Source organism: Phoca vitulina, unplaced genomic scaffold, assembly GCF_004348235.1.
Source record: "Phoca vitulina isolate PV1807 unplaced genomic scaffold, GSC_HSeal_1.0 scaffold33, whole genome shotgun sequence".
Lineage (NCBI taxonomy): Eukaryota > Metazoa > Chordata > Mammalia > Carnivora > Phocidae > Phoca > Phoca vitulina.
The window spans coordinates 16,689,766-16,717,261 of NW_022589736.1; the positions used below are offsets into that span (position 1 = coordinate 16,689,766).

At 40.1% G+C, this 27,496-nt stretch overlaps 1 protein-coding gene across 3 annotated transcripts in view; it reads right to left on the minus strand.

The window, feature by feature from the left end:
• Positions 1-392: 392 nt before the first annotated feature.
• ITGA8 (integrin subunit alpha 8) overlaps positions 393-27,496 on the minus strand; it is a 179,470-nt gene continuing 152,366 nt past the window's right edge. For 2 of the 3 annotated variants that reach the window (XM_032425577.1, XM_032425579.1), the window contains 5 exons: positions 24,194-24,322; positions 19,756-19,869; positions 13,151-13,252; positions 4,975-5,097; positions 393-3,290 (listed from right to left, as the gene is read on the minus strand). In XM_032425577.1, coding sequence (XP_032281468.1) covers positions 3,204-3,290; positions 4,975-5,097; positions 13,151-13,252; positions 19,756-19,869; positions 24,194-24,322 — 555 coding nt within the window. In that variant the 3' untranslated portion in view covers positions 393-3,203. Of the gene's footprint in view, positions 3,291-4,974; positions 5,098-9,005; positions 10,698-13,150; positions 13,253-19,755; positions 19,870-24,193; positions 24,323-27,496 lie in introns of those variants that run through there. The other variant, XM_032425578.1, reaches the window with a different exon arrangement.

Below are 27,496 nucleotides of genomic sequence, written 5' to 3' on the forward strand. Positions count from 1 at the left end.
ACATTCTCCTCATCCCAAAGAAATGTATTTTCTTTTTTTTTTTTTTTTTTTTAAGATTTTATTTATTTGACAGAGAGAGAGATAGCGAGAGCAGGAACACAAGCAGGGGGAGTGGGAGAGGGAGAAGCAGGCTTCCCGCCGAGCAGGGAGCCCGATGTGGGACTCGATCCCGGGACGCCGGGATCATGACCTGAGCCGAAGGCAGACGCTTAACGACTGAGCCACCCAGGCGCCCAAGAAATGTACTTTCACTCTTTCAAATTTCTTCCAACATTAAATGTTTTTATAATAATAGAAAATCTAAGCATAAAGACAGAAACTTTTGATCTCTGCCATTGTGGGAAAGTTTTATGTTGCGTGCAAAACAAACCACAAGTACATCATCGTGTCTTTATTTTTTCATTTTATTAGTGACAAGGTAAATAGGTATGTGACAATCTTCACAGATATCTACACATGTATTTAAATAAAAGAAGAAAAAGAAAGGAGTTGAGTTGAAAGTGTGGGGTTTCAGTGGCGACTAGTCCATGCTGTTTGTTTACTGAATAAAAACCTCCAAGTGTATGATTTGCCCATTTGATTTGCCCATTTTCCCCATGTCTTCAAAACCAGCTGCACGAATTTTAACAGGGATATCTAAAATATACATAGACTCCAACAGAGGCATGGTACAACATGAATTATGAAAGCATTTGATGATGCTATATGGGAAGCAGATACTCTCAGTGCATTGATAGAGAGTGTTCCTCAAGCAGAAGGGATGCTCAGGAACTGATGACTGGTGGGTTCACCTGACCTCAGGTGTCCCCCTTCCTCCATTTGCTTCCACATCTGAGATGGCAGAGGGGCCACGGTGTGCATGGTGATCCCCTGTCAAGTGCCTGTAGGTAGCAGTGCCCATCCCTCTAGAGAGGACCACTCTTGGCTGCGACTGTGAGGAAGCCCCCAGACCTTGATCCTTCTGGGTCCCAGTCTTGTTCCTGTCATCTCTACTTTCCTCCAGCTGTCTGTGTGACCCGGTTCATGGGGTTCTACTTTTATGTAGCCCTAGGAGTTCTGAGTTTCTTCACAAATGTTAGCTTAAAAGGCAATGGGTATGTTTTCTCAGGGACCTTTTATGACCCCAAATCCTGAGGAGCTAATCCCTATTGGCCCAAGTCAGGCACGATGACAAGAGTTAGGGCATTACTTGGGGCAGAGAAACCTGTCAGGCACTCTTCCAATCATATACAGACAACCACCTCCCTGTAAAACGAATTCTACCTAGACGACTAACATGGAAGACCCGCAGAGGCTGGTGTGGGACCCTCAAACTCTCTGAGGCACCTGCAGTTCTCACCCACAGTCAGCCATACATACTGGAGCCAGACTTCAGTCCTTACACGCCTGAAACTGCTACCATGACAGGATTTAATTCACAAGTGGGAAAAATATGAACTGCATCAGAGTATTCTTCCATGTGCCGTGCATTTGTTTTCCAATGAAGCTCTGCAGCTGTAGCCAAATGGCTTGCCTCCAGATCAAGGCATGACAGAAAATTTAGTGTCTGTGAGTTTGGCTCATCTTTCAAATAAAGTGTGATTGTTGACATCGGGAATACAAATTTTCCAACTGCTTTGTAAACTGAAGGATTTTGTCCGCTTGCTCTATTTCAGCATATTAATTAAATGTAATGTTCAGCATATTAATTAAAAACATAACTAATGCCAGTGTAAACATGCTTTAGATACATAGGTCTGTAAAATATTGCACATAAATATAAAATTTGTTCAGGATTTCTTCATAGTAATTTTTCATTATCATAAAAAGGATACAAAATTGTGCAGATTATATGAATTTGGCTGGTCAGGTTTACTTCAAAAATGATGACATTACACACGGTTATGGATTATTTACAAGAGTCTTAAACATCAACTTTTTGTGATGGTTAAATTTTAAATGACAGGAGAATAGCTTGAATAAAGATTATTTTCCAAAGGTATGTACTATAAAGATTAGCAGTAAAAATGAGTAGTAAAGTTAGAATAGACAATGGTAAATAAAATTCTTAGGAATCCCTTTTCTGGGTTCATCTCACATCTGCATAACTTTATATTTCTTTCCCATGTATGCTTAACACATCTTCCCTGTGTATATAAATTTGAGGTACAGTAGAGAAAATAGGTATTTAATCCCAAGCTAAATATTGGCGTTGCTTCTTATAGATATTAAAAATAATGCTCGCCCATATTGTAAAATTCCTTTTTTGTTAATGGACTCTAGAAATTTTACCATTACTTTTAACCACCAGACAGGTTCCGGAGTACCTTGAAATTTGTGTATTGCTAGCTAATTAAGTCAATGGGAAGATTTTTGTTTCTCTAAAAGGAAGTATAAATACATCTTTTTGCAAAGCTAAATTAAGCAGATGTGAGTCCCCAGAAAATGTGAATAAAAGTGATTTCAGGTGGCAGGTGGTATGGTATTAAGTGAAACTGTCTGCTTTTCCTTAACACTGTCTAAATCCTGAAGAAGCTCTGTTAATTTATCTGCACAGGATGGTTATCTTAGAAGGAAAGTTAGTGAGTGATTTCAAAAACCAGCTAACCAAATTGTAATGTCCAAATATTCTAGATGACCAGAACATCTGCCTAGAGACATGGAGAATAAATAAATAAATTTTTATCCTCAGTTACAAGATCATCTTTGTCGTTTCAAAAGTACTTTCACAGTACCAACAACATAACGCTTGTCTCCCTGAGACATAACTTCATTAGAAACATTTCTTTTCCATAGGGAGGTGTCGAATATTCCGTTGGATGCAGTAGTGTTGGAAGGTTCGGTCCTAGTTCACCTTCCGAAGTCGATTGTGATTCAGACAGTTCATCTCTGCAACTTGAGTTGGATTTACCTGGAAAGCAACTTGAGTTCCCGTGCCCATTTCAGAGTGTCTGCCAAAGACAGAACGACTAAAGCAAAAGACGTCTTCCATGATTGCTAATGGTTTCCACAGTGTTGAGGATGGACGTTACGTCACCCAGAAGGATCTCTGGGCTCTGTGGCAGCTTCTCCAAAGTGCAGCATAGATGAAGTGATATTTCTGGGGCCCTTCCATTTCCTAGGTCACTGGCAAGTACAGGGAAACCTTTACTGAACCTTTGTGTTCCTTCTTTTCCTTGAACAGGACCAGTGTTTGTGTGTTTTGAGCTTGGGTTTTTTACTTCTCATGCCTCCACGGCTTTCTCATCTGTCAATTGCTCCCTGTCATTCATATCATCTTGGGGGGGTCTCGCTCTGTCAAAGAATCCACACTATGAACAAGAGAAAAGAGGGCTATAAAATCAAGTTGTTCTGGGAACTGAGTGAAACTAAGGATTTTCACTTTCTGTGTTTTCTAAGGAAATCGGAGCTCTGTGGATATTATCTGTCGGATTCTCCAAATTAGGAGGGGAAAGCGGAATCTTCTTTACCTTCAGAGAGGAATTCGTTGCATAGGGCAGAGGGTTTGGGTCCTTCCTCCTGCCATGTCGTGGTAGTGGGGGAATGTCCCTGTTTTGTATAATCCACTTACGGACCTGGCGTTTTTTCCCCTGAGATTATAGCCACAAGGCCCAAAGACTTCCTCTCTGTTTTTCTGCATGCTTTCTGGAGCAGCAGAAGTACCAGCTGCTGAAGTGTACTGTAGGCTACCTCGCGATGGAATTTAGGAAAAAGAGAGGAGATGCTTGCATATCGCTCTTACTTGTGGAGCACATAGCATATAGAGGAAAAGTAGATTGGCCATTTCTTTCAATCCCAGGACATTTTAGTGATTTTCCAAAGACCAACCAGCAACTTGAGGAAGAAGTGATTCTAGAATCTTCATCCTCCTGAATTTCCATTAGTATTTGGTCTGGAAACCTGGAACCTTAATTCTTATTGATTGTTTCTTACACTGGAAGCCAAATTCACCGGGTTTCGTTGATAACTATTGAGTTGTCTTTTTTTTTTTTTTTTTTTTTTGCAGGACTAGTACCATATTCTGTCAATTGCCATATGTCGTTGTACCATTTATGGAAACAAAGATACTATAAATAACAGAATAATATAAGAGTCTATTTCTAAAGGTAAACTATGCAGTAGCCTCTGTAGACTCAGGAAGGCACAGAACAGCTTATGATCATTATCATAAGGAAAGATATATTTAACTCACATGGCAAGGTTTTCTCAGTTTGTTGAGCAAGCCACATATTGTTTTAAAATAAAAATACACTATGATTTTGGGGAACCACAACAATACTGGTTAACTAAGATGTGACTGGATTGATTACTCTTATAGTCATGTAATTGTGACACTGTTCCTATTTTGGAGTGGAAAGCTCTGTGAAACTTGGCAGTCGTGTTGGTTTTGGGGCTAGAAATTAATGCCTATTGTAGATTTTTACAATAAACTTCAGTAAAACACATTAAATCTTCCTAATGGAGATGGACTAATTGGCAAGATAAAAAAAACAAGTTCAAGAATATAACATGCACGATCTATTTGGCCTGATAGTCCAAGTATCAGTTAATTACTATATTAATTGCACCTGCGTAGTGCTTGCAACAAAACATCTCAGAGGATTGCTGATAGGATCATGTCAGTAAAAAGCTTGAGATCTTGACTAATTACACAAGAAAAAGAAGACTTCATAAAAAGATTTTTCACTCCAAGCATATTAGAAAGAAGATCACAGGTCTCAGCTAAGAAAGTCTAACTCTCTCTGTATTTATTTACAAGAAATCCCAAGATAAAAGCGGCATTAAACACTCTTGGTCTTCTTAAATGTCAGCTATGTAGGCATAGTACGGTTGCCAAAACAAACATGATACAATTTTCCCGTTATGCTTTTTGGACTGTTAAAAATCCCCAAATCATGCCTCTGGCATTGTCTTTTTTAAATCTCTAGGTGTATCCTTGTAAATCCCCTCAGTGGCCTCTCTACTCAACAAGAAAAATAAAAGAAATAAACTTACCTTCCATAAAGCTAACGTTAAGATGGCCAGAACCAATAATCCAAGAAGGATTGCTAGTATTATTACCCATAATGGGATTGAGAAGGAAACATTTGGGGTTGTCCAAATAACTGATGTCTTAATCTGAAATGGAAAATAAAGCAAATGAGCTCAAATATGAAAACTATTGGGTGAAATAAAGCAGTAATTACTAATACAACACGGGGGCTGGGGGTTAGTTCTGAAAAGATCCATACAATAATTGAAATCATCCCAGGGGAGATTTGAATGTCTACAGCACTCAGACAACGAATCTTTTTTTTTTTTTAAAGGTTTTTTAATTTATTCATTTGAGACACAGAGATACAGAGAGAGAGAGAGAGAATATGAGCAGGGGGAGAAGCAGAGGGAGGGGGAGAAGCAGGCCCCCCGCTGAGCAGGAAGCCCGATGTGGGGCTCGATCCCAGGACACTGGGATCATGACCTGAGCTGAAGGCAGACGCTTAACCAACTGAGCCACCAGGCGCCCCTCAGACAACGAATCTTAAAAGCCAGCACATTCTTAGGTCCCCCAGGTTGGATGGAAGATCTAATTACAGACACCTGGTGTGTGTTTGGCTTCGAACAGCCCAGAAACCCTGGCATGGAATTGAGGTGGACCAAGACTGAGAACCAACAAGGTGGAAACGAGTGACCTTAAATCGGGCTGGACCTTTTATGGCAGTAATGACTAAAAGTAGACCCTCTGGAAGGCCAAGTCCGTCCACACACATTTCTCCACAGAACTGAGCTAACCTCATTGAGAGGTGAGTTGAACTGGATCCATCAGACTCTTGAATGTGCAAAAGATTAGAAAATCACCTAATCACCTATATTAATCACACCTGTGTAGTGCTTGTAGTCAAACATCTCAGAGGATTGCTGATAGGATCATGTCAGTAAAAAGCTTGAGATCTTGACTAATTACACAAGAAAAAGAAGACTTCATAAAAAGATTTTTCATTCCAAGCATATTGGAAAGAAGATCACAGGTCTCAGCTAAGAAAGTCTAACTCTGGCGAAGGTTGGTGGCTCTGGAATGTTTCCTGACTGGATACATATGGGTGTTTTCAGAGCCTGCACCCAAGTATGGCGCCCTGACCATGCTCAGCTCTTTCCTCTGCCTTCTTAACTACATTGGAGCATCCTGCCTCTGTGCTTCTCAGCCTGTCTGGCTTTTCACTGCTCCTTCATCTTGGTCCATTTCCTCTATCCGGCGGACATCCTGATGGCTTAATTCACTCAATTCTCCAGCCCCAGATATCATTTACATCCAGACTAAACAAAGGCATCACCAGTAGTGACTTGATCCCTGCTCTCAGTGAGAAAGAGGCTGGCCTTCACCTGCTCATGGTTATACCTTCCTCCTTCTCCTGCTAACTCCCTTTGCCCAGCAGTCCCTATTTCATCCAACACATCAGCATCCATGACCATGCTGGGATTAGCCTCACCCTGCTTGCTGCCATCTAAGGACAGGGCACGTGGTGCATGAAGCAATACACCACAAGGACTCAAAGCAGTCACGATGCCACTGGATTCTGTAGCCTGCATAACTTATTCTACACTGATCCTCTGCATGTATATGGCTGTGTGAGCAAGCTAGGGACTGATGACTTCTGAATCACCTCTCTTTATATACCTTTCCCTTGGTGAATTACATCTAGTAACACCTATGAAGTCAGTGCTCAATCCTCACCGTAAGGTGCTCCGAGGGAGGACATGAAGTGGTCTTTCAAAATGGTCCTAATATTACTGGAAGCAGACGCCTAGAGTTTCGATAATGAGAATTTCAGAATTTTGGAACCACAAGGGATAGTAGTGATCATGTACTCACCGGCCAGTTACAATGACCCAGGAGAGAGAAAATCTGGAGCCATGGAAAATTCTGAGGTTTCTTTTCTTTCTTTCTTTTTTTTTGATTTTATTTATTTATTTGACAGAGAGAGAGAATGCGTGCACAAGCAGGGGGAGCGGCAAGCAGAGGGAGAAGCCAACACCCTGCTGAGGACCCTGGGATCATGACCTGAGCCAAAAGCAGATGCTTACCTGACTGAGCCGCCCAGGTGCCCCAATTCTGAGGTTTCTGATAACTGTTTCCTCCCCCTGAGCTCTGAGTGCACTGAGGAAACAACATAGTTTCAGGCTATGTTTAGTTCATGTGTTAGAGATCGCCAAAATTTACTAATAGGTAATTTACAGTAACACAAGCAACCATGCTTCTTCATCTTCCCTGTCTTGATTTACCTAATTAATATCTTAAATTGCCTCCCAATTTAGCTAAAGGAGTTGAAAGAAGGGCCAGAGGGCCACAGACTGTTCTGTTCAAATTGTTAGGTTAGTAAAAAGCAGTGGGATGGGAGAAAACCTACCAGTGACACTGCTGGGTTCCTTTGCCTCTTTGGCTACTATAGGTTTTGATGTTATTATCTAAAAAACTGGTCATTCTGTAGAAACAGGTAGGGGAGGTCACTTACAAAGAGTTAATAATGATATGTGAAGGCTTTTTTTTGCAGCAATGATGGAAAATAGGATTAAAATATTAAATTGAACAGGATATGCTTATTAGGGTCTCCTGAAGCAGAAAACAGCTTTCTAGGTATAATTACAAAATCTACTGGCTTTTCATTTGCAATCACTTCCAAAGATCTTGTCAGCAGTGTCTTAAAAACGTCTGAGAGTAGATGATGCCCACTGTCCTTTTCAGTTCCCAAATTCTGAAATTCTCATCACCCAAATGGTCATCAGTCTGCTCCCAGTAACATTATGCTCACTTAAAAAATACCACGCTATTCCCTTTCTCTGAGTATTTTAAAAGTTAAGATTATACATGTCTTGTACATTTCCTATAAGTCATCATATGTAATTAACCAGGAGGAAAGGACAAAGAATTTTAAAAGAAAGCAAACTGGAAAACTTTCCCCCTGCGCCTGTATTCTGCTTTTGTCTGTTGCCTTTAGGACATCCATGTGGCACTGAGGCTGCCCAGTTTTCTCAATCTAAAATGTGAGCAGTTGCAAAGACCTTCCTTGGCCCCTGGTGTTTTCCTAAACTTACTTAGGCTTTGCACCGCATAGTCAAGAAGTCACTACACCGAGGACAGTGGAAATACAGAAAATCAACAACAGTGCCCCGGAGCATTTCTCCAGATTGCCAGTGCGGGGAGCTAATTGGTTGTTGCTGGAAAGGGGTGGATGAAGAGTCAAGGGTGACACATCATTGGAAGAGTCGTACGTGTCTTGGAAAGGGAGGTCTTTCTGAGGACACATTGATCCGGGAGTCATGTGACATATTCATGTGTATAAATGGCAATGCGGCATTTCATTCATGGGTGGAAACAGGTAAAGCCCAGCTTTTCCTAAAAGTCAATGCTCTGTATAAATTAGAAACTTGAACTACAGAGGCAAGCTTGCTAGGGAAAGACTAAATTGATCACTTTTATAAGACCAAAGCTTATTTAAATTTGTATTAGTGCTGTGGAAATTACAGAATGGTTTTGGGAAAACTTGCCAAGAAATAAAATGTTGGAAAATACTAGAACTTTGTTAGTATTTATGTTTGTCTTGCAGCTCATTTTGATAAGCCCCCAAGAAACTTAGTTATCCATTGGATAACTAGTAGTAAGAAAAATTGGTCTTAATTTTCAGTTTCTCATGACTAAGCACTATTTTTTTGTAATAATTTTTCATTCATTTCAAATAAGATTTATTAAATACCCCATGGTCTCTGAAGATCTGCAGGTATTATCATCAGCTCCAAGCTGGAACATTCTGTAACCCTGCTCTAGATCTGTGCTGTCCAATAGAAATAAAATGTAAGCCATATGTGTAATTAAAGAATTTTCAGTATCCACATTAAAAAAAGAGGAAAAAGATGAGATTAATTTTAATAATTTATTTAAGCCTAAGTATCAAAACTATTATCATTTCAACATGCAGTTGATATAAAAATATACATATGACATTTTAAACTCTTTTTTTTAAAAGAAGTCTCTAAAATTCAGTGTGTATTTTATATTTGCAGCACATAACAACAAACTAGATTTTCAAAGGTTAAAGTGAAATGTAGTCTCAGAGAAAAAACACAGCTGCATTTAATGGACAAACACCTTATACAGCAACAGTTTTTAGGTTTACATTTAAATGAGTTAAAGTAAAACTACTAGTTCATTCTCACAGTGGCCACCTCTCAGGTGGCTGATGGCCACCATACTGGACTGCACAGCTCTAGAACATTTTGTATGATCTCACACAATGGTGTGATTTACCCATTTACTTAAGTCCCTCCTTATAAGATTCATTCATCAACAAGGTGGTCCCAAGGCAGAAGGCGGGGTATATTGGGAACTAAAGGTTTCCTTTAAGAATATGGACAAGCGATTACATATTTCACCTGCTTTAAGAAAGAAGGGTAATGGTGACTAACCGAAGTAAGTACTGAAAATTTACAGAGAAAAACTCAAGTGTGTGCCAACTAATCAACAAACTGTTTCAGTTTATCTTCATGTATCAAGAACCTACAGCTATTTAGAGAACTACATAACATTTTAACAATTCCTTTATTATAATTATCTGCAATTTTAGGACGTGAGATCCATAAATTACAAGTGGTTTAGACTTTCTTAAAGTGATGCTAAGTAGGGAACATTTAATCTTACCTTCATCAAGTCATAAATCTTGTTGTTCTTTATTATGGTTGAAAGATCATGAATAAAATTTTAATATGCCTACATTTTATCATTGACATTTATGATATGTTTTTGTATATTTTGACAAAATACCAAGGTAGAAGGAAAAAGCTCCCTTGTATTTGCAACTGTAATTAATGTTGACATCTGTATTTATGTATCACAAAATCTTGTGTAAACATACTTCATAGGGGTCACAGGAATGTTTTAAATGAATGTACCAAGATACCCTACCTACAGTGCCATTTAGAACAAAATGATATCATAAAGTGGACCAGCTGGACACACATTTTAACAACATTTAAATAACCCCTATGAGATAAGCAGTTTGAACTCCAAACAATTGTTTGATATAATAATTCCATTTTAAGGCTTTGAAGTTGTGCTAACAAGTGAAATGGAGTCACAGTTTTTGTATGGAGGTTTTCAATAAGGATTCTCATGAACTCTTTTATAATAACTACTGTTGGAGTTATACTAGACAATAATATTCCCTCCTGGGTGTCAATTATGGAATTCAGCTTTAGTGGCATGACATACAAATGCCAACGTTTCTTGCTAGGCAAAGAAAATGGTCAAGTAACCGAATCCTGTTTTTTTGCTGCACTGTAATGATTGAACATTCAATCATAGCCCTTTGCATCCCAGGCCACCTTTCCCTCACCTGTGAACACGGCAAGGGTCACGTTTCATGAGTTCATTTGTTACAAACACAGACATGCTACAGGTAGCAGATAGGAGGCACTCTTTTCTTCCGTGTGTGAAGCTCACATGGGGTTCTAGAAATGGTTGAAACCATGACCACGTTGACAAGGGAATACAAACTCTCTAATCATCCTGCACAAGAGCCTAGGAAAACAAGTCTCATTACAAAAGAAGTATCTGAGAGGGTTTCCCCATTGGCAGAGTATGGATTGGAGCTCTTATGATTCTCAACCTATTCCAACTGATTGAGCTCCTTAAAGCAATTCCCTTCTGCTGCATTCTTTTCCAGATGAGAATGGCCTTTGAGAAGAACTCACTATAAAAAAAAAAACAAAACATCAGCTAGCTCAAAGCACAGTCCTCTCAAATCAAGCCACAGGAAAATCGTTTCCCTGTAGTGCAGGGCAAACTTTCTACCAACCCGATCTCCACTCGGTCAGGTATTAGGAGACCCAAGGGCACCTTCATTCCTAAATGTTTTCCCAATAACCTTTCCATAAATGATGTGGTAAATCATCCACCTCAGATAATAAGGCTTTTAAAAAATGCAGTGACAAGGGTGGTGGGGATGGGGAAGCACATGTAACAGATAATTTTGTGGGTCTATCGAGATGAGTTGAGAACAGCAGGCTATCACCTGGGGCCAGTACAGAAAGACCCAACGCTGTTGACAGGATTGACTGTAACATATGTTTCTGGTATGGAACACATGCTCAGAGAAAACAAAGGGACCCAGATTTATCTCCCTTAGAGAGACAAGCCTTTGAACCTCTTTGGATGAACATTCTGTGTTAAAACCCAAAGCCTCTGTCTTCTAGGTTGAACGTAAATCCAACTACAGCAGACATCTTGTGAGGGAAAGAAAGGCAAGCTAAATGAAATAAGATGTGGCCGTCCTTACTTTAAAATGCCACCAAAGCTTACAAAAATATTTTGACATTTCCAAGTTGGGCTTCCTTGACTTAGCCAGGGAGGGTGAGACATTTGGGGAGGTTTACTATTACTGAGGCTTGAAGTGTACCTTGTTCCAGGTGTAATGCAGGACTTCATAGACATCACTTTATTAACCTTCTCAACAATGCTCTCAGGTGAATATAACAGCCTCAGGGAGGTACCGTGATTTCCTGAATGTTTCCTAATTAGAGTGGGTGGAGCCAGGGTGAGGCCCAGGAGAATGTGTGTGTGTTTAATAATATAATCCCATTTTTTTATTTTTTAAATTTAATTTTAAAAAATTTTAATTAATTAATTAACCCATATACTGTATTATAAGTTTCAGAGGTAGAGTTTAGTGATCCGTCAGATGCATATAACACCCAGTGCTCATTGCATCAAGTACTCTCCTTCATGCCCATCACCCAGTTACCCCATCCCCCACCCCCTTCCCTTCCAGCAACCCTCAGTTTGTTTCTGAAACACATTTGAAATGTGAGTCTTGCCCTGTGTTGCCTGACCCCGTGCTAGAGACTCCTAGTGCTTTTATTTTTTTTAAGTATGTTCCACACCCAGCGTGGAGCCCAACACTGTGCTTAAACTCGCAACCCTGAGATTAAGACCTGAGCTAAGATGAAGCATCCGACGCTTAACCAACTGAGCCACCCAGGCGCCCCCTCGGTGCTTTTAAAGCACAGTGCCAGGGCCCCAGCCCAGCCCTCCTCAATCCCGATATTTGGGGTGAGGTCTTAGCATGTATGTATCTTTAAAGTTGCACGAGTGATGATGCTTTGCATACTCAGGGTTGAAAATCACTAAACAATGGATTCATCCAATTTAAATTACTAAAAGTAGATCAGGCTGGAAAGATTAAATTTTATAATTACATTTTAAGACCTCCACCGATAAGACGTCATGATAGTATCAACTTACATACCATCCAACGCAGTGCCTCTCAAGTTGTACTGTGTACACGAGGCCCTGATGATTGTGACAAAATGCAGATCCTGACTCAGCAGGTCTGGAGTGAGGCTTCTTTCTGAATTTCTGACAATTTCCTAGGTGATGCAGATGGTGCTGTCTGCAAGCTGCACCACGAGTAACAAAGACCTGGGGACCAGGGTTCAAGTGGGGCTTGTATCTATGGAATGACCCAGAGACAAAGATTTAAATCTTAATATGTTTTCCCAGAGCTCTGGCTGTGATCACCTTCATGGTAAACTCAGGGTCTGGGTGACCGTGTCCCCGGGTCCCCCCTGTGTCCCGGTCCGCTCTCCATGGCCTTGCCAAGCTGTGGAGGACTCCAGCAGTTGTGTTGTGACTGATAGACCCCTGTCAGTAATGTTTAGTAGCCTCAATTTTAAAATAACATTTCATTCAAATGAAGATCATAGTGTGCTTTTTTTCCGGGTGAAAATTACAGTTCTTTGCATAGAAAGGATATGACTAAGGTCATCCAGCTGTCCCTAAGGAAGAGTTTCCCCCCAACCTCCCCACCTCACTTACCATGCTGTCTTTAAAATTAAACAATTAGGAGGATTGCATTATAATGATCATTGCTGTCTGGACTTCTTCCAAACAAAATGGCTTGATGAAAAAGTGGTATTAGTCCTGCACTGATTTTTTTTTTGAGTAGAAATTGACACTGAAAGTTTAAAAATTTGATCAAGCAGCACAAAGAAATTTCCAGACTGAGATAAGAAAAGAGTGATCCAGAGAAGAAACTTTCCTCAAGTTAATGTAATAAGCACTTAAATGTAACACAAGCTGAACAGTGATTTAAAAAATAATTATTTCAACAAAATTATTGTGGCTCTGTATTTTTCAGATACTCACTGCTATGCTTCCTTCTGGGAGTTTTGCTGGCTGATCTTTATAAGGCATCTTCTTAACTTTGAAGGACACCAGGGATGCAAGAGAATAGGGATCATTTTTTCTCTGAAATTAAAAATATTTATTTAAATATATTCCATGCAAATATTTAAAAAGTTATACAGGCAGCCATCCAATTGTTTTCAGTGTTTTTCATTTCCAAAGCAAAATTTCATTTTTCCTTCTTTTTTCATTTTTCTCTTCAAAAAAATTTTCCCCATCCAATCATCCATCATACATCCAGACATCCTTTGAGACATCCATTCCACTGTCCATCCAACTGCCCATCCAGTCATTCATCCTTTTCTCAGTTCTAAAAAGAATTTGTCGTATTAACAAAAGACTTGGTACAACGACGTTAGAATAAAAACAGAAAATCAGAGTCCTAAAAAGGATCAAGCACAAAGATTAATATAGTTGCTGCTAGTGAAGAACAAAGGGGAGATATAGTGGGTTATAAAATTCTTATTATCTGATAGAGGGAAATATTTTAGGAGAGAGACTGATACTAAGTTATAAAGAAATTTATCACATTTCATCTGATACAGAAGATCCAGAGAAGGCTCTCTTAGTCTCAGCACTGTTAGGATTTTGGGGTTGGATGGGGTACTGTCCTGAGCATTGTAGGATATGTAGCTCTCTCTGACCTCTACCCACTAGATGTCAGGCCAGTAACACCTCTATCCCAATTGTGACAACCAAAAATGTCTTTAATTATTGTCAATGTCCCTCGAGGAACAAAATCCCCTTGGTTAAGAACCACTGACTTAGGGGTGCCTGGGTGGCTCAGTCGGTTGGGCGCCTGCCTTTGGCTCAGGTCATGATCCCAGCGTCCTGGGATAGGGCCCCACATTGGGCTCCCTGCTCGGTGGGGAGCCTGCTTCTCCCTCTCCCTCTGCCTGCCTGTCTGCCTACTTGTGATCTCTCTCTCTCTGTCAAATAAATAAATAAAATCTTAAAAACAAAACAAAACAAATCACTGACTTAAAGCCATAGAATTTTTGATAAAACTTTTCAGCAAAAAAATTTTTTTTTGTTTAATTGGTTCTCGTATTAACTGTTGATTAAAGTCAAAGGAAAATATTTAAGACTAAGTCAAGGAACATAAATTTTGAGAACATAAATTTCTGTGGTTCCCCACCATTTAACTTGAGACAGTGATTAGAGCTATCCAGTCTTAGGCTGGAGCTGGTTCATAATGGCTCTTGAGAGCAGACTGTTAAAATTTCAGGAATTTTGAGTATCAGTTGTTAAACAGAGCCATTATTAAAACTTCTATCTATGTAACTTTCAGAAAATTATATTTTTTAAAAGGTCATACACACTCCAAACTCAGTATTTATTAACTATTTTATTGTATTTTGCTAGTACCTATGCTCTGGATATTATTTAAGTCTGTTGTATCTGGAAGGGGATGTGCCTCTCTTCCCAACTCCAGATTTGGTGACGTTAGGCTGGCAGCTTGAAATTGGCCATGGTGGGAATATTTTACACCATGGAAATCAGCAAATGCTGCACATTGGAGCTTCCCCTGCTACTCCCACAGAGCAGTTTATTAAACATTCACCAGCACTTCACCATTTATAATTCAATGTTGGGTTTCTTGAAGCCAATCCATCAGGTTGGATTGTAATAATTTTGTTTACATTTTTTTACGAAGTTCTTTTTTTTTTTCTTCCTGTGACTGAATGTTTTTCTCTTTTCAATAAATCCCATTTCCTCTAGATGATAAGGACAGGCAAGAGTATGCAACATTTTTAAATACTTAAAGTCACTATATCTTTGACTTTTTCTTTCTTTCTATGCCAACATTCCAGGATAAGTAACTTTATTCATTTGGAAAAATTATTTTTTGGTTGTTATTCTTCTGATGTTCTCTTGTCTCCTGGCTTTTCCATTTTAACTGAAAGTTGGATTTATTTGTTTGTTTGTATGAGAAGTGTTTTTTAAAACGTGGAAAAACTTTGCTCATAAAATCTGGCATGTACTTGGTGATTTAAATCTACTTTCTTTAGCACCCTGGCTAGTAGGCACAGAAGGAACATGACTATATTCTGGTCATGAGATTCTGCATAAGAATCACAATTACATACTCACATGTGTGTCCATGCTCCCCAAACTCCAGTGAACAAGTTTTCTCTAGTCTCCAAGTTCAATTAAAAAAATTGATAGAAAATAATTCTCTTGCTCTCGAAGTCGTATCTTTGGGGAACAAATCAATAGAGACCTCCATCTCTGTCTCAACTCTAGATGGGAAGTTTTGTCCTGCCTGATTCTGCATTTATGAATATGGAAGTTTCTTAATGAATAAAAGGTGGGATTTGAACTCTAGAATGTAGAACAGGGAGAAACATGTTTGTCTGAGGGGATTTCCATTCACCTCCTTCCTTTACCCCCTCTGCTCTTGGCCACAGTTTGATTTTTCCTCATGTTTTACTTTATCCCCAGTCCTTAGTATCCTTTCCAGTGGTTCACAGCCCCGTGGGCTTTGCTGAGCTTCAGAAACACCTGGGATCAGGCTCAGGGATTCTGATTCAGAAAGATGAGGATGAAACTATATTTGTCCTACATTGTTTGCAATTTTGACATTGTTGTTTAACTTATTATTTGTCTCTATTACTTTTCTCCTCAACGAGATTATATAGAAATGGAGGGTGTAAACCATGGGATATAATGTTTATATCTTCCACAGCACCTCGAACAGCTTCAACCCTGGCTGACTGACCACGTAAATGGACAGTGAATGAACCCTCCGACCTCACATAACACCCATTTTATAGCACCTTATAGAAGGTTTAGTTCTTTCAATGGTTGAATTGGACCCCGTCCACTATCAACTAGATTAGAAAGTTCAAGAAGTTCTAAGAAAGGTAGTGACATAAAATGGGGGCTGTGGGTCATGAAAACGGGCTGTTGACCTGTCCCTCCACTCTTTGACTCAGTGACGTAAACTGACACAGTCTGGGGCCTGAACAAATTAAGGTGGTAGGCAAAGAGCCTGCAGACCATACAACTCATAGGCAGATCTACTCCTTATTTTAAATTCTTCTCCAAACCCAAGATTCTTCCATCCTCTTCAGTAGGAAAATGCATTTATTTTTTCATTTTTCTAAGATGCTCTGGAGCTCCAAGGAATGGGGATATGTAAGCAATTAGACTATGATCAGCTGGGGTAGCACCAAAAATGCGCTAGTCTTGTGACTGCAGGTCAAAGGCATGGCATAGTAAGTATTTAATTCATGAACAACAATTATGAGCAGAGTCATATTATTGATTCTACGTTCAAAGTCGGATGCTTTCAGCTGTGGTCTTCACATAACAACTACATTATTCTTAGGTTTAAAAGAAATCTCCTCTTCCATATAGCAATATACTCATCTAATAGCAATCACTGCTACATTGCAGGCAATTTAAGACTGAAAAAGCAGCTGGAGTTAATATCCCTTGACAACACCTGGGACCTTCGACCTGCCCCAGCTAGCTATTAATCCTCAGAAAATGCCCTGTTCCTCTCTCATTTCTGCGTCATTTCGACCGTGGTTTGCAGCTCACTAGCTGTCATGCACTTTTGCACAATGATTTGCTTACGGTCTTGGTACTAATACAAGTCCTCTAGTTGGTAACAAATGGAGAGTGAGGCTTTTGAATTGGTTAAATACATGGTGTGGCTGGTAATGTCATGAGCCCTTCCACTCCTACCTTCCCACGGCTCACTTCCTTCTCAAGAATTCTTTTTGACCACGTAGCCCACGTTTAAGTACTCAACATTTGCCAGAAACAAAGCCTTGTGAGCTGACAAAACCTAAGCGATTACTGGTGAAATCTTACCCTGGGAAGGATTGTTTCAAGCAACAATCACAGGACAGGGTATCATTTAGGACTATTCTAAATAAAATCTTTTTCTGACCGGTTTGCATGTTCACCAAGTGGACAGAAACAAACATAATGCAGCAAATCATGTCATGCAAGAATTGTAAACTTTCTAGTTCAGATTAGGAAGGCAGAGAATGTTTACCTCCTTCTGGATTGCATGACAAAACAGTTAAAGACCTCCAGTATGTAGTATATTCTTAGAGAGAGTGGGAGAGGCAGGGAGGGAGCGAGGGAGAGAGACTGCAATAAGGAAGGCACTCCTCTTCAGCACTCAGATTACAAGACAGGGAATAAGCAGAAACTGGGTGTGCGGAAATGTGGGCTATGGCTGTGGGTAAATGCTGGTGACTTGAGCCACTCTCCCTGGTCTTGGTTTTGGCTCAGGTCATGCTCTCAGGGTCCTGGGATCATCGAGCCCCACATCGGGCTCTGCGCTCAGTGGGGAGTCTGCTCGAGATTCTTTCTCTCCCTCTGCCCCTCTCCCTGCTCTCTCTCTCTCTGTCAAATTAACAAGTTAATAAGTTAACAATCTTTAAAAACATTAAATAATCATGTTTCCCTTGACTGTGGTGTCGTAATGATTTTAGTCCTGTTTCACCAAAAAGTTATTCTCCCTTATTTCAGTAGGATGTGATACCCAAAGTAAAAGAAGGAATGTATGGTTATCATTGAAGACTGTGTGGGCTTGGGAATTCAGTGAGACTCCTCTCCTCAACTCCTCAACTCTGAGATAAGAAGTAACAACCCCAAAACAGAGTGACCATGAACAAATCGATGGAAAGGAAGCGATACCTGAAGAGGAGCCTGGTACATAGTTGGCACTCCATGGGTATTTGTTTAGTGAATGAATAAATAATGGTTTAACTAAAAAAAAAAAAAAGAAAAATCAAATAAATTGTGTACTGCACTTCTCCCTGGTTCAGGCATTCAAAACTGGCGGTGATTTTGCCCCCAGGGGACATTGGCAATGTCTGGAGACAGTTTTGATGGTCACAACTGGGGAATGGGTTGCATCTAGTGGGGGGGGGCAGGGATGCTGCTAAGCATCCTATAATGCACTTCCTATAAAGCATTCTATAATCCTATAATGATTGTTCCCCACAACAAAGAATGATCTGATCTGAAAGAGTATGCTGAGATTAAGAAACCCTGCCTTAGTTAAAAAATAAAAAATCTTCACCACTATTTCATAAATACCTTTAACTTTCCTTCTATTTATTTTAGAAACAAAATTAAATAGGATTTGCAAGACTACAGAAGTATTTTGAATCCCAGAAAACATGAAAATCCAGAGCTATGAAATTCTGTATTTATTAGTTAGACTCAAAAGGACTTTACCATTTGATTTTCTATGGTGCAATGAGCCAGATGAATTTTTTAATAGTTAAAATGTGAGCAAAAATGCATAGATTTGGTAGGGTTTTTAATTTATCTTATTTTCCCCTCTCTAAATCCTTTCTAAACAACAAGGTCACAACATAGTAGTATCATTTGAATAAATAGCTCTTTCCAAATGGAAAAAATTAATTTGTTCAGTATAAAAGAGATCTTAGAACTTTAAAATGCACACAGTCCATGGAATTATCTGTGGCAGGGTGGGATGCCACAGATTAGATACACGGAAGCAACCAAGAACTTCTTAATCACACATATGTGGAACGTCACTGAGATGCGTCCTGGCTGGGGCCCAGGCTGTGGGAATCCCCTTTCCCTTCTTCATTGATTTCTATTTTGACCCTTTGGGGCATATGGCTTACACTGTGCTCTTATATGCGCCATCATTCCACTGACTAATATTTACTGAAAACTACTATGTGCTGGGCACTGGGTAGAAAGCGGTGAGCTAAATAGATTTATTCGAAGCTAAGTTACTGTCTAAAGGCCTGAGGGACTCAGGATATTTTCATTGTCTTCACCTAAAAGATGAAGGAATATTACTCAGCATAAAAAAGAAGGAAATCCTGCCTTTTGTGACAGCACAGATGGACGAGGAGGAGGACATTATGCTACATGAAATGAGTCGGAGAAAGACAAATACTGTATGACATCACTTACATGTGGAATCTAAAGAAGGAGCACTCAGAAATAGAGTAGATCAGGTTGGGCCTCGGGATGGGGGGATTGGGGAGATGATGGTCAAAGGGTACAAACTTCCTGCTATAAGATGAATAAGTTCTGAGTATCTAATGTATAATTAACAATACTGTATTGGATTCTTGAGAGCTGTTAAAAGAGTAGGTCTTAAAAGTTATCACCTGCCCTCCACACACACACAAAGCTAATTACATGAGGGGATGGAGATATGAACTAATTTCAGAGTAGTAACCATTCAAAAACATACAGGTCTCCAATCATCATGCTGTATACCTTAAACTTCCATATATGTCAGCAATATCTCAATAAAGCTGGGGAAAAAAAAAAGGTCTGCACCTGATGGGAAAGATGACCAGCTGATCTTGGCTCAACGTCTCCACAGACGCTTCTTTTAAACAATTTTAAAAATTAAAAAATTTAAAAAATTAATAAAAAATGTTAAATTAAAATTAAAATTAAATCTAAATTTTTTAAATGAAAAAAATCAAATTTTTCTAAATTTAAAAATTAAAACATTTAAAAGTCCTTTTTAGGAAAACTTCCAGCTGAGCTTTTGAGGAGAGGTTCCCTACAAGCAGGTGCATGAGTGTCAGCGTTGTTACCTGGAGGAAGGTCTTGGCCCATAACCGTGACCTGACTTTTAGGACGGCGCTTTCTCCTCCTTCTAGCCGCCCCACTGCACAGGAGATTTGTAAGCACTCGATATTTGTACAATTCTGCAAAACAAAACAAAACAAAACAAAACAAAACAAAAACAAAAAAAAACCCCAACATCAGTGGTGGCCAATTGGTGTTTTTAAATTGTGGTGGAAAATCAACATTGAAGTCAGCTTATCTGCACTGTATTTTCTCAGAAGTCACCACCTAATTCATAAATTATTCATTTAAACAACAAACAATTACATTGAAACAACCAAGAGAAAACACAGTTTGGTAGTAATGATGCATCAATTTTACTGGTAGTGTAGAGATAATGGAATGTAAAATACAACATAAGATTTAAGCTTTGTTTTTTCCTAAGGACTTAAAACAATTCCCTGCAGCAGTGATTGGATTGTTCTTTGTTGATTTCATTTCTCAGAAGGCAGGAAGATATTTCTTATAGACCCTTACAACACGTGACCCTGGACTAAAGGAGCCCTGAAAAGGCTCGGAGGAAGCTCCCTGTATCTATATTATCTCAAAGACCCAGTGTTATCAACCCATTTTTTCCAAAACATTCTTCCTTCTAAATTACTTCTTGGTTATAAAGCAGAACCTTCGAGTTCCATCCATTAGGCTGGTTTTAAGCTAGTTCCTAATTTTGCCAACTTACAACAGGCAACTTTTACTATATAAAATGCATGTTCCAGGGAAGTATTCATTGTGATGACATTCTACCTGTCAAATCATATTTTTTGATTGGGTCCAGTATGGAAATAAATAGACAGCTCACATCTGTTTTCTGTGTATCCATGTACAGGATGATACTTCTTGAATTGTACTCCCTCACTGATTTGAACTTACCGTGTGGGCTATGCTTTATTTATTTCTCATGTCTCAAGCACTGGGCTCTGGACTATCGATGCTCAATAAGCATTAGTTTATTGACTAGTATGAGCAGGATTTAACTGAGGCATTTTACTTTAATGAAATTGCTAAACCACAGAGTAGCTTGAGGGACATATTGCCATGAAAATCTTTTTTGAGAACCTCTGAATTCTCCAAAAACAAAGCAATCAGTAAGGGGCATCTGATAAATTCCAGGGAGGTCAGATTTCGACATGCTGTTTCCAGGTTCAGGTGGCAGGGCTGTTCTTATTCTACTAGGGTTGGGCGCTGAGGTGTTTGGGGTTTTGTGCATACAGCAGGAGCAGGAATTCTGGAAGCACTGCAGTTTGTGTCCCCCTGTGAGGACCCTCATGTTTACCTACACTTCATTACTGACATGCTGTGTATCTCTAATCCCACCCTCTGGAGGCAAAGAAGGCGAGTGAGAAGGGGGTGATTCTTGTAAGCTCCCTGGACCTGTTGGTCCTGGTGAGCTAGCTCTGTTGGAGGATTCTGGAGAAAGACTGTGCTCAGAATGAGTCTTGAAGGGTGAGAAAGAGTGACCTAGCCATCTAGGCAGACAGGGACAAGACCAGTGCATGTTCAGAAAAGAGGAGAAAAGGGTATTCGGGGGCAGGGTGGGCAGATAGAAGTGAGAGAGGAATGAGAGGAAGTCTAGGTGGTAAAGAATATTCCTATTGGAGCCAAGGAGTTTAGATTCTATTCAGAAGGTCCCGTTTAAGCAAGGGCTATGATGGGGTTTGGGTTTTAGGGGCAGGTGGTATGGGAGGCAAGAATGGGGGGGGAGGAGAGTGGGAAGCAAGGAGGGTGACAAGGGCTTGTTGCAAGAGTCCAAGGGAGAGGGGAGAAGGCCCTGAACTGAGGTACGGGGATGCAGAGAGGAAAACGGAGTTTAAGGAAGTTCAGGAAGTAGGATGAGACATTGGTGACAAATTGGAAGTTGGGATGAAGGAGAGGGAGGACTGTAAGGAGGATTGTAGGGAGAACTGGAGGGAGCCCTTTCGGCTTGGGGAACCGAGTGGATGGGCACTGGTGTTCCTGCGTTTGGGAATTCTAGAGGAGAAGCACATTCTGGGGGTCATGGAGACAGAATTCTGGATGTGTTGGGGCTGGAGTGGTTATCAGGCATCCAGAGGAATGTATACACTGAGCTCCTCGAGTCTAGAGTGTAGTAGGGACTGCCAAGATGGCAGGAGGCCCATAGGCATGGCTGGAGTCCATGATTGTGCAGAACGTTTCCCTGAAGGAGCGAAGTTGGTGGGAGAAGGAAGGGATCTGAGGATGGAGACCTGAGGTACAGGGGCATCTGAGAATGGGCAGAGGAGAAGCCCACAAACAATTCTAAGAAGGCTCAGGCCAACAGACTGGAAGAGAACCAAGAGAGAGTGTTTTGCGGGAGGCCAAGGGACATACAGTTTCAGGAAGCGATTAATAGTATCAGAGGCTGAAGAAGGTTTGAAAGATAAGGTTTCTGTAAGCCGAGAAGGGAAAGGGACAAGAAGAAAGCCTGGTGAGGAGGAGATGGTATGGTCATTATAAGAGCAGCAGGGGTCCGAGATGAGAGAGGCAAGGATGTTCTTGGGCAGAGGAGTATATTTCAGTGTGACAGATACAAATTTTTCCTATGCAAATTGGAAATTATGATCCCAACACAGGATGTTGGCATTTTGCACTTTCAAATTCCTAATCAGAAATGGGATTCAGTAAGTTGTTTTTAACTAAACAAAAACCGTAGGAGGTCTTATTGAACTTTTGATTTTAGAATAAACTTTGTATAATCACTTTCTATCCAAAACTGTTTTGACTTAAGGACATGCGGAGGCGTATGATTTGCAATTTTTGAACCAATAAGAGACAAAGAGAATAAAGCATGAGTTAACAAAGTCAGAAATGGAAATCAAGAATTGCCTTGCTCTCATCTGCAAGTAGTAAGTTTCTATGATATTCAGGAGCTAAAAATCATCTTGCATTAAAAATATTTAATGAGAAAGAACGGGAGGGGAAAAACCTGACCCTAGAACAGAAGTGCATATAATTTTTCCAAGAATTTTAGTTATTGATTTCTCCTGCCTCAGTGTACTCATGATACTTAAACTAAATTGGAAATTGAAAAATAAAAGTGAACACTGATATTCTAAATTGTTGGTTCCCATAGGTTTGGACACTGGTTCTCCAGAGGGCTTTCACACTGGTAATGCATATTAGAATTCTATAGATGCCAATCATTGTTTTCTTTTTAAAAATTATTAAATTTTTTATTGAGGTATAATTAGCACAGAACATTATATTAGTTTTGGTTGTATGATATAATGATTCGCGATTTGTATATTTTGTGAAATGATAGCCACAGTAAGTCTAGTTACTATCCATCACCACACAGTTAACAGTTTTTTTATGATCTTGGAGAGCTTTTAAGATCTGCTCTCTTAACCCCTATCAAATATGCAATACAGGATTATTAAGTGTAGTACCATTCTGTATGCCACATCCCCAGGACTTAAATCATTGTTTTCCGTTCTGCTGTTCCTCTGGGAAGCTTTCTTTAAACAATAATATGTGGGATTTTATTAATTTATCCTAAACTGAACAGCATAACAATTTCCTACTCTTAGGTTTTGAAAAACATTACCATGCCATAAAAATTTACAGGGACTTGAACCAAAATCTGTCCCCTGCCATAGCTTTTTGCCAGGTAACTTTAGGTACTTCTATTATAATAAACATTCCTCTATTGATTTAAGTTTAACTGAATAAGTTAGACTTGCTCGATGTACGTTTCTGTCCATTTCCATGTTTGAAACTTCTTATGAATTTTAGAACATATTCAAGACACATTAAAACAAAACATTTTAGACTCTTTTTTCTTTTTTTAATTTTAGCCTCTTAATTGTAGAGTTTGGTGGTATTAACACTCACCTTGGAACGAGTGAAGAGAATTGAATTGAATTGAAAATACCGACTCTTGAGTGCTCTCCACAGTTTTGCAAAGGGTTGACTAAGCTCAGGATAGATCTACCACAGCTCCCCGTGCTAAGACTCTGCAGGGTTTGGGCCCAGGAAATCAGAAGACCCCATTCTCGTCTTTTCTGGACCATCAGAGGAGTCTGAGATGCAGGGACACTTGTGACTCCCCCCCCCCCCCCCCCCCCCCCGCCCCTCAGCGCTCTGTGTCTAGGAACGGGCTCACAGCGGGAGCTTTGTGTTCTGCAAATGCATTGCATGCCATGTTTTAGGTTTTTATCATTATTTTTCTAACGTGGCCTGCATGGCAGGTGTAGAAGAGTGAAAGCCCTATAATGCAAATATGGCTTTGAAGGCAGGGAAGAGTCACTTTGGTGGCTCACAACGTGTACTGGCAAAACATGGCAGGCATATCTGAGCATTGAATGGGACGGAGAAACAAATAGCCCAAGTTCAAACCTTCTGTGTTTGGGAGTTCGGTCCAATCTGGTCTTTCCTCTCGGATGTGCGCACACTGGGATAACTCACCAGGATTTTTGCGGGGCTCTGTCTGTGGGGCTCCGGCATCCGCACGTCTCTCTTCCTGACAAGATGAGGGATGGTCGAGTTTCGCAAAAAGGCGCTCAGCTCGGGGGTGTCCTCTGGGGGGGCGGCGGGCTGCAAAGAGAAAGCAAGAGATAGCACATCAATCTCATAAATGCTCGTCACCTTTTCATTAGCTTTGAACGCCAGGCATTTTCCCCCTCAGCGGGCTAGGAGTCACAAGAGAAGCCAGACCTGTCCTGATTTGCCAGCAGTGTGTTCAATCACACAATGAAATGCATGGACAAGGGATAAGGCTTCCCGTTCTCCAACCATAGGAGCTCCTGAAGGATGGGGAATGCCTTCCTGGAAAGTTTATCTTGTAAGGGTCAGATTTTAAGCAAAAGTGATCTCCCCAGAAGGAAGTGACTTTTCAAGCATGAGTCATTATTTTCCTGTTAGTTTTCTCTCTTCATACATCGGTGCTGGTGAAGCTCCAGGAACATTCTGTGTGGTGGGACGGATCCTCAGGAGGCAGGAAAGTAAGGCACTGGCCGTGGGGAAACAGATGTAGTCGAGGACCCGACATCAGCATGCCTGAGCCCCATGCTCCTGAAGTTGTAAGAAATGCTCCCTCAGGAGTGAATTGTGTTCTAATAAAAATGACTTTTCCAATGCATGCCACATGAACATTGTGCTGTAAGGGAGCTTGTTTTCAGCCCTCAGTTTGTTTTGCGATTGTTCTAGAACTTATGATTTTATCTCAGGCTCCATGCTGGGTACATCTGATAGCTGAATAAATATTTTGAAATGCCAATAAATCACACAAAATACCCCATTAGAATTTTTCATTTTAGACTGACTGAATATAGAACCTTAATTTTCTGCCCCTACCCCAAGTCCCCCAAACACGTTCTTTTATTCTTTTTATTAAAAAAATTTTTTTTTTTTAAGATTTTATTTATTTATTTGACAGAGAGAGAGCGAGCGCAAGCAGGGGGAACAGTAGACGGAGAGGGAGAAGCAGGCTCTCACTGAGCAGAGAGCCCAACATGGGGCTTGATCCCAGAACCCTGGGATCATGACCTGAGCCGAAGGCAGACACTTAACCGATTGAGCCCCCCAGGCGCCCCCACACATGTTCTCTTTGTAGTCACAGGGGCAGTGATAGTATGCCCATTTCTGTGGGGTGAAGACAGATATTCCTATATTGTGGATGTAGGATGCACCACAGAAAATGGAATGATCATGCCCAGCATGTCCTAAAACCCTAGAAAAATCTACTGGATAAACAGAAAGATAGAGTCCAGATTCCTCAGCATCTGTGCACAGCCCCTGTGTACTGGCCTCAGCCTACTGCTCCAGCCTCATTTCTTACCAAGAGCCCTCCACACCCTGCTCAGCAATGTGGAGAACTGCTATCCACTCCTGACGTGCAGCAGGATGATTCCCGAGCCCCTGTGTGACCTTCCACGTGGTAGCTCTATTCCCCCATCAGCACCCACCAAGCTGTGCTGTAAATGCCTGCTGAACAGCCTGAGTTGCCCAGTGAGAACATGTAAAATGATAAGCATAGAGTCACATATAACATCCAAGGCAATCTCAGGAAACAGGGAGAAGAAGAAGATCCAGTGAGGAAACGTGAGATAGGAGAAATCGGATGTAAAAGACAATCCAGGAAAGCAGGAAAGTGGGAATCTAGGGAAGCCTAAGGGAAAGAAAGTTGCAGAAATAAAGGAGTGACTAAGAATGTCAAATCCTGCAGAGGAGTAAAGAATTAGGACTAAAAGCAGTCACTGAATTTGTCATGTAAGGAATTATGGACATATGATCCAGCAGTTCCACTCTGGGTATTCATTGGAAGAAAACAGAAACACTAGCTTGAAAAGATATATGCATCTCCATGTTCATGGCAGCTTTATTTATAGTAGCCAAGATATGGAAGCAGCCTAAGTGTCCACTGATCAATGAATAGATGTGGTGAACACACACACGTGTGCACACGCACACACACCAAAATATTATTCAAACATAAAAAAGAAGGAAATCCTGGATGGGATTTCCTGGATGGATGACCTTGTAGGCATTATGTTAAATGAACTAAGACAGAGAAAGACAAATTCCATGTGGGATCTAAGAAAAAAAGACCACCAGAAACCCAGACCCAAACCAAAGCCTTAACTCATAAAGAACAGATTGGTGATTGCCACAGTTTGGAGGAGGGGGGATCCTGGGGAGTGGCTGAAATGGGTGAAAGTGGTCAAAAAGTATAAACTTCCAGTTATAAAATAAATAAGTCCTAGGGATGTAAAGTATAGCATAGTGACTCTAATTAATAATACTGTATTGTATGTTTAGAAGTTGCTAAGAGAGTAGATCTTAAAAGTTCTCATCACAAGGAAAAAAATTTGTAACTCTGTGTGGTGATGGATGTGAACTAGACTTACTATGGTGATCATTTCACAATGTATACAAATACCAAATCATGTTGTATACCTGAAACTAATATGTGATATGTCAATTATATCTCAATGTAAAAAAAGAAAAAAGAATTTGTAGATGCTTTTTGCTGAGCAGGGGATGGGTATGGGTGGAAATTGATCTGCAGAAGACAAAGGGTAAATGCATTCAGACAATTGGATAATTATTTGAAAAAGTATAAAATTAAATCTTTATCTTATTCTCATATTGAAACAATTCTCCATGGCTCAGAGATGAGATGCAGCCATGTCCTCCAAATAAGAAAGCACCAAAAGAAAACAAAATAAAACATGGATGTTCTTAGTTGCTATTTATAATGGAAATAGGATAGTAACATAAAACTTTGTGGCCATTCATAATTTGTTAAATAAATTATGACATTTATGCAAAAGACTACCGGACACTTTTTAAAAATGATGTAAAGCTACATAGTAATTTAGAAAAATATGAGATCTTAGTAAGAGGAACAGGCAGGTTATAAAATAGCATATATAATAAGATTGCATTTTTTAAAAAATAAAAATGGTTGTATATTTACCTTGCACATCTAGCAATAGAAACAAAATCTGGGAGAATAGTCATGTAAATATTACTAGTGGTAGAAGTTTTGCTAACTTCTAACTGAGGGTTGCTGGAGTGGGGGTGGGGTGGGAGGGATGGGGCGGCTGGGTGACAGACACTGGGGAGGGTATGTGCTATGGTTAGTGCTGTGAATTGTGCAAGACTGTTGAATCACAGATCTGTACCTCTGAAACAAATAATGCAATATATGTTAAGAAACAAAAAAAAAAGAAGAAGATAGCAGGAGGGGAAGAATGAAGGGGGGGA